This window comes from Chinchilla lanigera, unplaced genomic scaffold (genome assembly GCF_000276665.1).
Source record: "Chinchilla lanigera isolate Chin_1 unplaced genomic scaffold, ChiLan1.0 scaffold00028, whole genome shotgun sequence".
NCBI lineage: Eukaryota > Metazoa > Chordata > Mammalia > Rodentia > Chinchillidae > Chinchilla > Chinchilla lanigera.
In genome coordinates, this window is record NW_004955429.1 from 13,616,647 (window position 1) to 13,629,825 (window position 13,179).

General features: G+C 46.6%; 1 protein-coding gene across 3 annotated transcripts in view; it reads left to right on the forward strand.

The window, feature by feature from the left end:
- The window catches only part of Hmces (5-hydroxymethylcytosine (hmC) binding, ES cell-specific), a 22,011-nt gene continuing 8,832 nt past the window's right edge, over positions 1 to 13,179 (forward strand). Inside the window, exons 1-5 of one of the 3 annotated variants that reach the window (XM_005387000.2) lie at positions 1 to 50; positions 725 to 923; positions 6,288 to 6,428; positions 8,027 to 8,152; positions 11,853 to 12,034. In XM_005387000.2, coding sequence (XP_005387057.1) covers positions 741 to 923; positions 6,288 to 6,428; positions 8,027 to 8,152; positions 11,853 to 12,034 — 632 coding nt within the window. In that variant the 5' untranslated portion in view covers positions 1 to 50; positions 725 to 740. The other 2 variants (XM_005387001.2, XM_013515378.1) reach the window with 2 other exon arrangements.

Genomic DNA, 13,179 nt, shown 5'->3' on the forward strand with positions numbered 1-13,179 from the left:
CGGCGGCGGTGAGGGAGACTGCGGCTGACTGGCTGCTAGGCTGAGGGACGGTGAGGCAGGCGACGCGCGGGCCCGGGTTCCGCGAGGCGGCGGGGAAGGGCCCCGGGGCGTAGGCCTTGAGGCTATCTGCGCTCTCGGGAGTCGGGTCGGGCCGCCCTCGACGCCGCAAACCGAGCGGGGCCGGAAGTGGGGCGGCAGAGTTCCCGGGACTGGGCGCGGGCTCCGGTACCGCAGAGTCGGAACCCGGAGTCGGCCCGGGGACCCTGTTTTCCACTTCTGCGCCCTGCGCGCCTCCAGGCGGGAGGCTGAGGCGGGAGGGAGACGTGCAAACGCTGTCAGGCCCGAGCTCCGGGAAGTTTCCGGGAACCGCGGCCCGGCTGCCGATCTGATCCCGCGCTGGCGGGCTTGGTGGCGCACGCCTGTAATCCCAATACTTGGGAGGCTGCGACAGGAGGATCGCTGTGAGTTCGAGGCCAACCTGGGCTACAAAGTGAGTTCCAGGCCAGCCTGAACTGCATAATGAGACCCTGTTACAAAGAAAAAATTCAGGGTAACTACAGTATCCGGCTGCCAGCACGGGCCGCTGAGGCAGGAGGATCGCCGCCAGTCCTGGATCCTCCTGGATCCTCCTGGGTGCATAGCGGGACCCTGAGCCAAAAAGCGCAAGAAAAAGCCCTAGCGTCGCTCGCGATGCGCTCCCTTCCCCGTGCTTGTCTGATTGCAGGGCGAGCGCGGCGACAATGTGCGGGCGGACGTCCTGCCACTTGCCCAGGGACATGCTGGCCAGAGCCTGCGCCTACCGTGACCGCGGGGGCCGGCAGCGGCTCCCCGAGTGGAGGCAGCCCGAGAAGTACCACCCCTCCTACAACCAAAGCCCGCAGAGCTGCAGCCCCGTGCTGTTGTCGCGCCTGCACCTGGAGAAGGTAATGCTTCCTGCAGACTGCTGAGCCTGTTGGTCTAGGTGCGCCCAGCCTCGCGGGATTACTGGTCCGTGCCCCACTTGAGAGCTGCCCTGAGCCCTACGAAAAGAAATTTTATCCTTGTTTTCTAAGTTGAGATGACTCCGTGTTCTTTGGCCATTTTAAGTGTAGTTGCTAGACCAGCCCTAACTCCTGCCCGGTTTATGAACCTTGAATTTGAATTGATTTAAGGCAACAGCTTTCAGACCTCGCTTATCATCAAGATCATTTGAGTGTCTTAAAAAAATTTCCCCTAGCTGTGGTGGCGTACATAGTCATCCCAGCACTCGGGAGGCTGAGGCAGGAGGATCACCCAGAGTTCGAGGCCAGCCTGGGCTAGGTAGCAAGACCTTTTCTCAAAAAAATTTTTTTTCTGTACCCCACCAGGCCAGCTGAATCAACCCTAGGGCAGGCTTACAACCAACTAATTTAGCTGGGGTGGCGGCACACACCTGTCATTCCAGCTGTTGGCCGAGGCAGGAGGATCATTAGTTCCATGCCAGTTCAGACTACATTAATGAGGTTGAGGCCATCTTGGACTTCATAGCAAGACCTAGAGGCTGCTTCAGACAACCAAAATGTGTGTGTTGGGGGAGACCAGGTAATTTAAAACACTAATAGTATTTCTTTGTTTTTTTTTTTTGGTTTTTTTTTTTTTTTTGGTTTTTTCTCCGGTACCGGAAACCGAACTCACGACCTTGCGCTTGCCAGGCAGGCGCTTTGCCGCTGAGCTAAATCCCCAGCCCCAAAACACTAATAGTATTTCTTAAGCACTGAAAATTGTCTGTTCTTTTTGCTTGTGTTTTCAGTCTTTTTGTCTTTCATGAAAGCTAGAAACACATGTATTTGGTTTGGTTACTTGAAAATTTTTTTCTCCTTAGATACTGGGGATTAAATCCAGGGCCTTCACACTGAGGTACATCCTCAGCCTTTTATTTTGAGACAGGCTCTTTCTTAATTGCTAAATTGGCCAGGCAAACAGTCCTGCCTCAGCATCCCAGAATGTGGGTGCTGTAGGTGTGCGCCACCACACCTGGCTTGGTTATCTGAAATTTAACTGTATTTATTGTATTTATAGTGTTGGAGTGTCGATTATTTTATATTTTATTTATTTATTTTTAAAGGGGAAAGGGTTTATTTAGCGCAGTTAGTGGAGGTTTCAGTCCATAATCAGCTGGCTTTCTGGCAGGGCAGAGGGGCAACAGTCCATGGTGGTGCAAGACAGCAAATGCAATAAGTGAGAGAGGGAGAGAGAGAGTCAATTAATTTATAATAAAGTTTAAGTTCTTTTTCTTCTGTTCCAAAAAGCAAAAGTTTCTCTACGTCTTAAATATTTTAAATGCTTTTGATAACATCTTAAAAAGTCCTGATTGGGGTGGGCATGGTAGTGCACAGCTATAATCTCAGCTACTGGGGAGGTTGAGGCAAGAGGACCCCCAAGGGCCAGCTGGTCTCCTTGGCAGGACCTAGTCCCCCATATAGAAAAGGGCTTAGGATGTAGCTCAGTGTGAAAGCCCTGGGTTCAATCCCTAGTACTGTAAAAGTAAAAATTGTTTTTAAAGATTGCTGTTGCTTCTTAATTTGATAAATATTTGATATTTTATTTTTCTCAAACGTGTAAATTTTAAGACAAAATTAGAAGCATTTTAGCACCCCATCCAAATTCTTAACGGCCAGCATTTGTGTGTGGGTTGCAGTGTTTGCATTTGAAACCACTGATTTGCAAATGACTTCCTCTTTCTGGGTTATGTACCCCAGTGCTCCCAGCTGTTCCCCTCTGGGGTCCAAAAAGGGGAGGCAAGATGACTGATACTGAGAAGTATTTTCAGTATTTTGGCTTCTCACACACTGTATTCATTGCCCTCATGATTGAGTTTGGTTTGGAATTGCCCAGTGAGCACGCTCAAGTCAGAGGTGACAGCAGACTTTGTGAGGACCAGGTTTTTCAGACAGGTAGACACTGTTGAAATTTGAGGGCAGGTTAATTCTTTGATGTAGCAAGCTGTGCTGTACACTGTAGAATATTTAGCAGCACCCCTGGCCCCTACCCCCTGGATACTAGTAGCACCCCCAAGTCATCACCAAAAATGTCCCTTGGCATTGCCTGAAGTCTCTGGGTGGTAGGAGGGGTGGGTCAGAGTTGTTCTGTTACTGTATGGGTTCAGAGGAGGGCCCCCCAAAGTGGAGACAGACTCCCAACTTGCCCCACTAAGTTCTTAGGGTTTTGTTTTTGTTGCTTTTTTTTTTTTTTTTTCCCTGTTTGTTTGTTTTTTTTCCGATACCGGGAATCGAACTCATGACCTTGCACTTGCCAGGCAGGCACTGTGCCGCTGAGCTCAATCCCCAGCCCCTTTTTGTTGTTTTTTGAGGCAGGATCCCACTCCGTAGTCCAGGCACATCTTGAACTCATTATATAGCCCAGCTGATTTTGAGGTCATGGCAATCCTCCTGCCTCAGCCTCATCTGGTTCGGGGATCACAGACGTTGGCCAACACACCCAGCTCAACCTCTTAATAATTTTATCTCTTATATTCTTTCATGGGTGGGCAGGGGCCCTTCTGCTTGGTAGGCACATTTGATTTTGTTAGGGAGAGGCTGTAGTACCTCTGTGTATCCAGCCATTCTTTCTCAAATACACAGGTGATGTTCATAGTTCTTCAATCGCATATTTGCATATTTACCTACTCTAAACTGTATTTGTAGCCCCAGATCTGTACTAATGATGCTTTCTCCCTCATAGGTGGTGACAAAGCAAGGAGAAATTTGAGTAGCTGGATTATATTCACATTTCCAGCTGAATGTAGCCAGCTCTGTCTCTTCTCTTAATGCTGTAAACAAGTGGTGCCCTTTTTATTGCACTTCTGTGCTTTTTGTGTGATTTCAGTGTTCGAAAAGATCCCAAAGCCTGCATAGTGATGCATGGCTGTTAATCCCAGCACTCTGGGAGGCTGAGGCACCAGGATCACAACTTTAGTTCAGCCTGGGAAATTTAGCATCTTAGTAAGGTGCTAAATTTAGCATCTGTCTCAAAATAAAAAATAAAAGTGGACTGGGCTTGTAATGCAGTGCAAAGGCCCTGTGTTAAATCCCCAGTGCCAGAGTGTAAAAGGGACCGCCAGGCATAGTGCTAAAGTGCTGGCTGGTGTTCCTAATTTTGAGAGACCTGGGACATGCCTTGAGAGGGAAGATGTGTGTTAGGTGAGCTTCATTCAGGCCTGAGGTATGGTAACTTAAATGAATCAGTGATACAGTATCGGGTTAATAACCCTTAGTTATTGTGGGCTGCTTAGGCCTACAATCTCCCAAACCAGTGGACAGATGAAGACTTAAATAAATGAGATAATTGAAATAATTTCAGGGCTCCAGGAGAGTCTAACTTGCAGAATTCGAGATTCTCTGGGTTAAGACAAAGACTTCTTTGGGCAGCCCGTATTTATTAGGTTTTCAAACAAAGGAGGAGGAAAGAAAATGCAGGAATCTAGCAGGACCTTGGGAAATACTTTCCCAAGTAGTAAATTATGTCAATCAGGAGAACTACCTTATCTTTAGGCTGGCATTTATTGTAGGAGTGTGGAGCCTGCAGCTGCAGTCTCCTTTTAGTTAATTTGGGTAGGAGCCAAATGTCCTCAGCTGTGGCCTTATCTTGTCCTTTGAGACGTCCCAGCCTCACAGGCCAATACAGGCCTCAGCGGGGACCAGGGACCATAGAAATTCACTTACTGTGAGTCGACTGCCCATCCCCAGAAACGGTGCCTGAGCTTCGGACAACTCACAATTAATCATGGAAAGCCAATTGGTTAATATTAAATTCTACTCAGAGCTGCTTCATAGCGGTGTCCATCAATAGAGATCAGATAAGGTATCTTTAAGCCAGGCACACAAAAAACAAGTTATATAGTGACCAGTTAGTGACATTTTGTCTCTCAGAAACTTAGCCTTGTATTTCCCTAAGAGCAGCAGCAGAATTCTCTGTGATGAATGTGATCATTATGTATATCTAAAATGTACCAATAACATTTGATTGGAAAAGGAAAAAAAAAACCACTAAGAGCAGCAGCAGTTACTGCAAGGGGCACTTTACAGAAGCTACTGTAAATACTGAGAATCAACTGTGTGTGTGTATGTGTGTGTGTGTGTGTGTGTGTGTGTAAGTAAAGGGAATTAATTGAGATATGCAGGACTGTGGAGAGTGCCTGTAATCCTAGCACTTGGGAGGCTGGGGCAGGAGGATTATTTTGAGTTCAAAGCCAGCCTGGAGTACATAATGAGACGCTGTCTCAAAATAAATGAATGAATAAATAAACAGAAGGACCGACTTTTAGCATTATCTTTATTACTGGTTTGGTTTGGTTTTTTTGGTGTTGTTGGATTTTTGATTTATTGTTGTTTTTGTTTTTGTGTTTTTTGAGACAAGGCTTCACTCTTCCAGGCTGGCCTGGAATTTAGCATCATTGTCCCTCAGCCTGCTGATTCTGATTACGAGTGTGCACCATCATCCCTGCTGATCTTTTCATTCAGACAACTTAGGCAGAATGAACCACCTTGTCCAATAGGGAAAGGGGTGAGGCCTCTCAAAATGCGAGTTCCAAAATGCTAACCACAGGTCCGCTTTTACATAGATCCTCCTAAAAGCAGCATCCTCTTTCCTACAGTGTTAACTCTCTTGCACAAAACTACTTCTCAGTGCTGGAGATGGAACCCAGGGCTCTGCACATCCAGATAAGTGCTCTACCACTGAGCTACATCCCTAGGACCCCTTTTTTAAAATTTTGAGTTGGAGTCTTGCTAAGTTGCCCACGATGGCCTCAAACTTACTGTCTTCTTGCCTCAGCCGCCCACTAGCCAGGATTATAGGCCTATGTTACCTATATGCATGTTAAATGTTGGGGCCACATGAAGTCTGTCCCAGAGGCACAGATTAAAAGCATACAGGAACTTCATCTCTTTGTGTCCCCTTTCTAACCCAGTTCAAGTCATCTGTATCATGTGAACCATTACAATGTTCTTAAGTAGACTTCTTTTGCCAAATTGTGTGTTGTTTGTCTTTTTATTCTTTTTTTTTTTTTTTTTTTTTTTTGTCTTTTTGAGACAGGGTCTCACCATGCAGTTTAGGCTGGCCTGGAGCTCACTTTGTAACCCAGGCTGGTCTCAAACTTGCAACAGCCTTGAACTCATGGTAATTTTCCTGCCTCAGCCTCCCAAGTGCTGGGATTGCTTGTGCTACCATGCCTGGCTTGTCTTTTCATTCTAATAGTAATGTAACAATATAATGCATTTGGTTTTCAGACTTCATTATATCTCACTGAATTTAACCTTTTTTTGTGGCAGGATGCAGATTCATCAGAGCGGATTATTGCTCCCATGCGATGGGGCCTGGTCCCCTCTTGGTTCAAAGATGATCCTTCCAAGCTGCAGTTCAATACCACCAACTGTCGCAGCGATACTATCCTGGAGAAACGGTCATTCAAGGTCAGTCACTGGTCTGGGGAAAAGGTACATGCTCTGTTTTCTAACAGCTGTTTAGGCCTTGTATACCTGAGAAGTAAAATAAGCTTCCAGAGAGTACTCCAGATTGTGTTGATTGAGTGTAGTGGCACATGCCTGTAATCCCAGCACTTGGCAGGCTGAGGCAGGAGGATTGCCATGAGTTTAAGGCCAGCCTGGGCTACATAGTGAGACCTTGTCTCCAAAAGAAAAAAACCAAATTGTTAATGTTGAGTGCTGTAGACATAGTGGGTTTTTTGTTTCATCCTGTTGGTTGTTTCGCAGTACTGCGGATTGAACCCAAGGCTTTCACTGAGCTACATACCCATCTTTTATACTTTTTAGTTTGAGACAGGGCCTTGGTAAGTTGCCCAGGCTGGGCTTAAACTTGCAGTCCTCCTGCCTCACCCTCCCAGAGTGCTGGAATTACAGGGATTATGGCATGCACCACCAGCAGTGCTAATATAGTCATTTAACACAAAAAGTTTCTCATATTGTATGGACGTACTTGTAATCAGATGGTAGCTGGGGACAGATGTCCAACTGACTTCTCAGCTTGGAGGGTGTCTTACTTACTTTTCTTGTTGCTGAGACAGAATACACAACACCCAGAGTTAAAGGAGGAAAGGTTTATTTAGCTCACAGTTTGTAGAGGTTTTAGTCTATAGTTGGCTGGCTCTAAGGCAGGGTGGCATGGCAGAGGGGTATTGCAGAGGAGAAACAGTTCATGGAGACAGAAGATAGCAAAACAAGCAACAGGTTTCTGCACTGTTTATCTTTTCCAGTCTGCTTAGGGCCAGTAGCACTCACACCCTTAACCCAGTGCCCTTGAGCTTTGCACCATGAATCAGTTCCAGTATCACACACTCTAGACCCAGCCACCTCTGAAACACAGCCACCTCAAAAACACCCATCTGTGACCCCATGAGGCTTTAGCTGGGACATCTAGACACAAGCTGTAACAGAGGGTTAGGGCTAGAACACCTGGAAGCCTTTCCCATACCTAGCTTGAGGGTGTCGGGTAGTCAGCCTCTGACACAGCATCTCATTGAGCACAGAGCTCATGACCCAAGAAGGCAGGGTGGATGCTATGAGCCCTCCCTGTGTAGTGTGCCAGGGGACTCTGTGGGCTGTGGGTACCAGGAAGTGTGCATGGTTAACTGGGGGCCAACATTAGAGCCACCATGTATACCTGCTTATTAGAAAAGAGCTGCTTGCTCTTACGTACTTTATATCTTTTCAGCATCTGTGTAATTGAATGCTGACTTTATACATAAGTAAGCCAGGCTCAGTAGCTTAGATGTACAATACCAGCTTGGGAGGCTGAGCCCAGCCTGAGCAACTTTGCAAGACTGTGTCTCAGAATGAAAAGTATTGGGGGTAGCTCAGCGGTAGAGTGTCTGCCTAGCATATGTGAGCCCTGGGCTCCATCCTCACTACTGCAAAGAAAACAAAAAAATGAGATACAGGAACTCTCTGTAAGTAACTTTTCCAGGTTCATACCATGACTGAGATTTAACTTAGTGCTGTCCCTGAAACACGACTATGTCACTAAGCCTGTGTCTCGCTCACTTTTCTCTCAGGTGCCTCTGGGGAAGGGGAGACGCTGTGTTGTCTTAGCTGATGGATTCTATGAGTGGCAGCGATGTCTCGTAACAAACCAAAGGCAGCCGTACTTCATCTATTTCCCTCAGACTGAGGCGAAGGAGGTATCCGCAGCTGCGTGCAGTATACCTAGTATACCTGTAGGAGGGACGGGGGGCAGGGGGGACAGATCAGAATCATACACCACGTGGCACTCCTTTCATCGGTGATGGACCACGTGTGCAACAGTGCAGTGCCGTGTAGCCTGGTATGTAGCAGGCTCTACTGTCTACACTGTGGTGCTCATGCTGCACTGAAATCACCTGGGATGCATTTCCCAGAAGGGTCCAGCGGTGATGCTTGACGGTGATCCAAACCAGGACATTTCTTTCCTTCCCTCTTAGAGGTTGGGTTTTTTTTTTTTTTCTTTTTTGGTACCAGGAATTGAACTCATGACCTCAGGCTTGCCAGGCAAGTGCTTATGCCGCTGAGCTAGGTGATCCAAACCAGGACATTTCTTTCCTTTCCTCTTAGAGGTTGGGTTTTTTTTTTTTTTCTTTTTTGGTACCAGGAATTGAACTCATGACCTCAGGCTTGCCAGGCAAGTGCTTATGCCGCTGAGCTAGGTCTCCGGCCCCTTGTTTTGTTTTTATTCTTTTTTTTTTTTTTTTTTTGGTTTTTCTCCGGTACCGGGAACTGAACTCACGACCTTGCGCTTGCCAGGCAGGCGCTTTTGCCGCTGAGCTAAATCCCCAGCTCCCTTGTTTTGTTTTTAAGCAATAGCTTTATTAAGATACAAAAAAAACAGGATGTGTTGTAACCATTTATTACAGACACATTGCCATGAATCCCCCTCCAGATAACTCCCTTTGCTTCCAACACTTTCTGAAGCAGTTTCCAAAGTCCTCTGTTGTGTCTTTAGTCACATTATTGTGGGTGCCTTGATGACCTGAATTGATTCAGACCATTTACCTTTCATGATCATGTTGACTTTGGGGAAGAGCTAGAAATGTCACGGGGCCAGGTCCAGTGAATAAGGTGAGAGGGGCGCAGCATCATGTTTTTACATATCTGCCTTTTTGCTGGATGGCACTTGGCAGTAGCATTCACTGTATTTTTGATCATGCCAGAAGCTCACCTTCAACTTATATGTAGCTCACGATAGCCTCAAACTTGTGTTTCTTGTGCCTCAACCTCCCCAGGTCAGGTATTACACATGTGTGCCACTATGCTCAGCTTATTTCAATATTTATTCTTTCTTTCTTTCTTTCTTTCTTTCTTTCTTTCTTTCTTTCTTTCTTTCTTTCTTTTTCTTTCTTTCTTTCTTTCTTTCTCTCTTTCTTTCTTTCTCTCCTTCTCTCTTTCTCTTTCTCTCTTTCTCTCTTTCTCTTTCTCTCTTTCTCTCTTTCTTCCTTCCTTCCTTTCTTCCTCTCTCTCCCTTCCTTTTTCTCTCCTTTTTTCTTTTTCTTTCTTGCTCTTTCTTTTTCTCTCCCTTTTTCTTTCTTGCCCTTCCTTTCTTCCTATCTTTCTCTCTTTCTTTTTCTATTTTATTTTATTTATTTATTTATTTATTTTTTGGTTTTTCTCCGGTACCAGGAACTGAACTCACGACCTTGCACTTGCCAGGCAGGCACTTTGCCGCTGAGCTAAATCCCCAGCCCCTCTTTTTCTTTCTTTCTTGCCCTTTCTTTCTGTGTCTCTCTCTTTCTCTTTCTTTCTGTGCTGCAAATTGAACTCTCAGAACCTTTTCATATTTAACGTTCCTACCCCCCTTTTTTTTTTGAGACAAGGTCTTGCTAAGTTGCCCAAACTGGGCTCAAACTTGGATCTTCCTGGCAGCCTCTCAGAGTGCTGCGATTGCAGGCATGTGCCAGTATGCCCAGTTGTTGTTTTGGTTATGGTTTTTTTGTTTTTTGTTTTTTTTAAATAAAAGCTAAGGTCTGAACTCATGGCCTGGCATTTGGTACACCACTGAGCTACAACCCCATGCCTGGGATTCTAATTATAAAAGTGTTAGGTATTTTAATATTGTTTCATAGTTCTTAGATGTTCTCTTCTGTATTTTTTTCGTGTTCAGTTTGGATGATTTTCATTGACTTGTGTTTGGTGTTTTCTGTTCTGTTTTGTTTTGTTTTGTTCTGCTTTGTTCTTTTTCAGTAGAAGGGACTGAATCTAGGACCTTTGCAATGAACTACATCCCGTTTTATTATTATTATTATTTTGTCTTTTTGAGACAGGTCTCACTATGCAGTTCAGGCTAGCTTTGAGCTCACTTTGTAGCCTAGGCCGGCCTCGAATTCACAACAGTCCTCCAGCCTCAGCCTTCCGAGTGCTGGGATTACAGGCGTGCACTACCACATCCAGCTCCCCTTTTATTTTTTTTTCATTATTTATTTATTTATTTATTTTGTGGTACTGGGAATCAAACTCATGACCTCGCGCTTGCTGGGAAGTCCCCTTTTATTTTTGAGATAGGGTTTTTACTGATTTGCCCAGTATGGCCTCAAACTTTCGATTCTTCTGCCTCAGCCTCCCAGAGTGATGGGATTATAGGCGTGCGCTATCACACCCAGCCTTGATAGTTTTTGGTTGTTATCAGGCATAACATGTAAGACAGAAACTAAAATAAATACTACTCACTTTTGGGAATTCTTCTGTTAGGCCTTTACTGCAGGAGTCCAGTCAGTCTCACTGGTTGGGACTGTCCTGGGCTTTGGCTGAAGTCATGCTTCCCTTGTCAGCAGGCTTCCAGTTTCTCCGGCGGCACACAGTGCTTTGGCCAGGGTGACTACAGGAGGCTGTTGCTGTGGGCCTGCTGTGGCTGTGGACCCCCTGGGAGCCTGGGCCTTGGAGAGGTCTCTGGTCTCACTCTGCTCATGTCACTTGTGCTTGTTGAACTGCTCGGGTGGCAGTGGTTCTTTGTCATGGTTCGGAGGCAGAACTGAGTCAGAGGCTATTGGTGTCTGGTGTTCCCAGTCCCCCTACCCCTTTTCCTGAGGTTGGGAAGCAGTCCCTCATCACCTTACAGGTCCTCCCCTCTCCCAGGGCCCTGGGATCGCCACTCAGCCCTGCAGTGTGTTCCTGGGCTATGTTCTTCTACAGAGGAGCCCTCCCATGGGTGCCCGGCCTTCCTCATGGGGCATGGGGAGCGGCCTGTGAGTGCCCTGCTCTGCTCTTGTGTGCGGTTGTAATTACACCTGAATCTTTGCTGCTGCACAGAAGTGCTGTCTCCTGCCTTACGCCTGTCTGCTAGTGTCTGTTCTTTTCCTCTCGGGTTCCCTATCTTTTCCTTACGTTTTAGGCTCCCTGGTTGCCTAACAACCTCAGCTCTCTGATAAGGTTGAGAGAAACCATGGGTATGTAAATGCTATAGCTTTTTCCCTTATTGTTATGGTGAGAGGGGCGCTTTTCCCAGCTTTCTGTATTGCAGGTCGTAGGAGCAGTGTGATGAGAAGGAAGGTCAGGAGGGCCATGCGGGCAGAGGAGATTGCCCCAGCAAGCAGGGCACCAGATTGCGTTGGTTCTTGGGTTATGACAGGTGGCTGGGTGCATATGAACGGTGTGGGGCTCGGTGGCACACGCTCAGCTAGTGTGCATGTGACGCGACAGAGGAGCAAGCACCCAACCAGATGGTGTGCGTGGCAGCTGCAGCGGCCTACGTGCCAAGCGGAGATAGTTTTATGCCACCAGGCCTCCTTCCCTTGCTGGCAGTGGGTCGGGGATTGATGGTGATAGTAGAGTCATCCCCGAGATGGTTACCATGCTGTCAGGTGTGGGGCAGTGCCCAGCCTGCGCATAGAGCTCACCTGCCCGTTTTGCTTGCAGTCAGGCAGCGGAGGGGCTTTAGACAGTGCTGAGAACTGGGAGAGAGTCTGGGACCACTGGAGGCCGCTGACCATGGCAGGGATCTTTGACTGCTGGGAACCCCCTGAGGGAGGAGACCTGCTGTATTCCTACACCATCATCACCGTGGATTCCTGCAAAAGCTTGCATGACATCCACCACAGGTAAGCTTTTCTGTGTCTAGTACTGGGGATCAAACTCTGGAAGTGCTGTTATAACCCCAGCCAGTTTTTCTCATTTTATTTTGAGACAAGTTCTCACTAAGTTGCCCACGGTGGCCTTGAATTCATGATCCTCCCAGGTGGCTAGCATTATAGATGTGGGTCACCATGCTTGGCTAAAGTCACACTTACTGTCCCTGGATTCAAAAGGATCTGTCTTTTGTGCTTTTGGATAGGTAGTTTTAAAGAACCAGCTGGGGGTAGTGATGCATGACTGTAATCCCAGCACTCAGGTGGCTGAGGCAGGAGGATTGCTGTGAGTTTGAGCCCAGCCTGGGCTACATACTGAGTTCAAGGCCGGCCTAAGCTGTGTAGTGAGACCCTGTCTCAAAAGGGAAAAAAAAAAGAAAGAAACCAAGCTGTTTTACAAATAGTTATATTCAGTTTACCTATAACATGACATGTATTCTTAAACATCACCGCACTCCAAAATTATTGAGTGAAAATCACATAAAATCCGTCTGCATTTCGGAGATTTTTAAAATAATTTTAGGCCCTGGAATTGTAACTTAGTCATAGGGCATGTATTTAGTATTCATGAGGCCCTGAGTTCAAGTATATACATATATTGCCAGGCGTGGTGGTGCATGCCTGTCATCCTGAAACTTGAGAGGTTCAGGCAAGAGGATTGCTGCAAGTTCAAGGCTAGCCTGGGCTACACAGCAAGGCTCTGTCTCAAAAAACAAAACAAACTGAATACTGGATGCAGTAAATAGCCTCCTCCATTTAATTTCTACATCATAAATGGAAACGTTTTATTTATTTTGTGTGGGTGGTGCTGGGATTGAACCACTTGTGTGTTTTTTTCCTATGTCCTGGTGGTACCGAGGCCTGGCTCCCCGGCCTGGCATGGGCTAGGTAGGGGCTTTGCCATGGTGCTGCATCCCAGCCCCAACCCTGGAAATTCTTGAGGGCAGTTTCCATCCCTGCTGTGGCTTCTCCTGATGGCAGAAAGCACCAGGTCACAATTACTTGCACTAAAAGAAGCCACTTCGTGAGATGACAAGAATAATGAAGGAAATGCTCAAAAAGTCTGAAGAAGAAATCTATAAGAAAATAGAAGAACAAAGACAAGAGTCAGAAGCGTT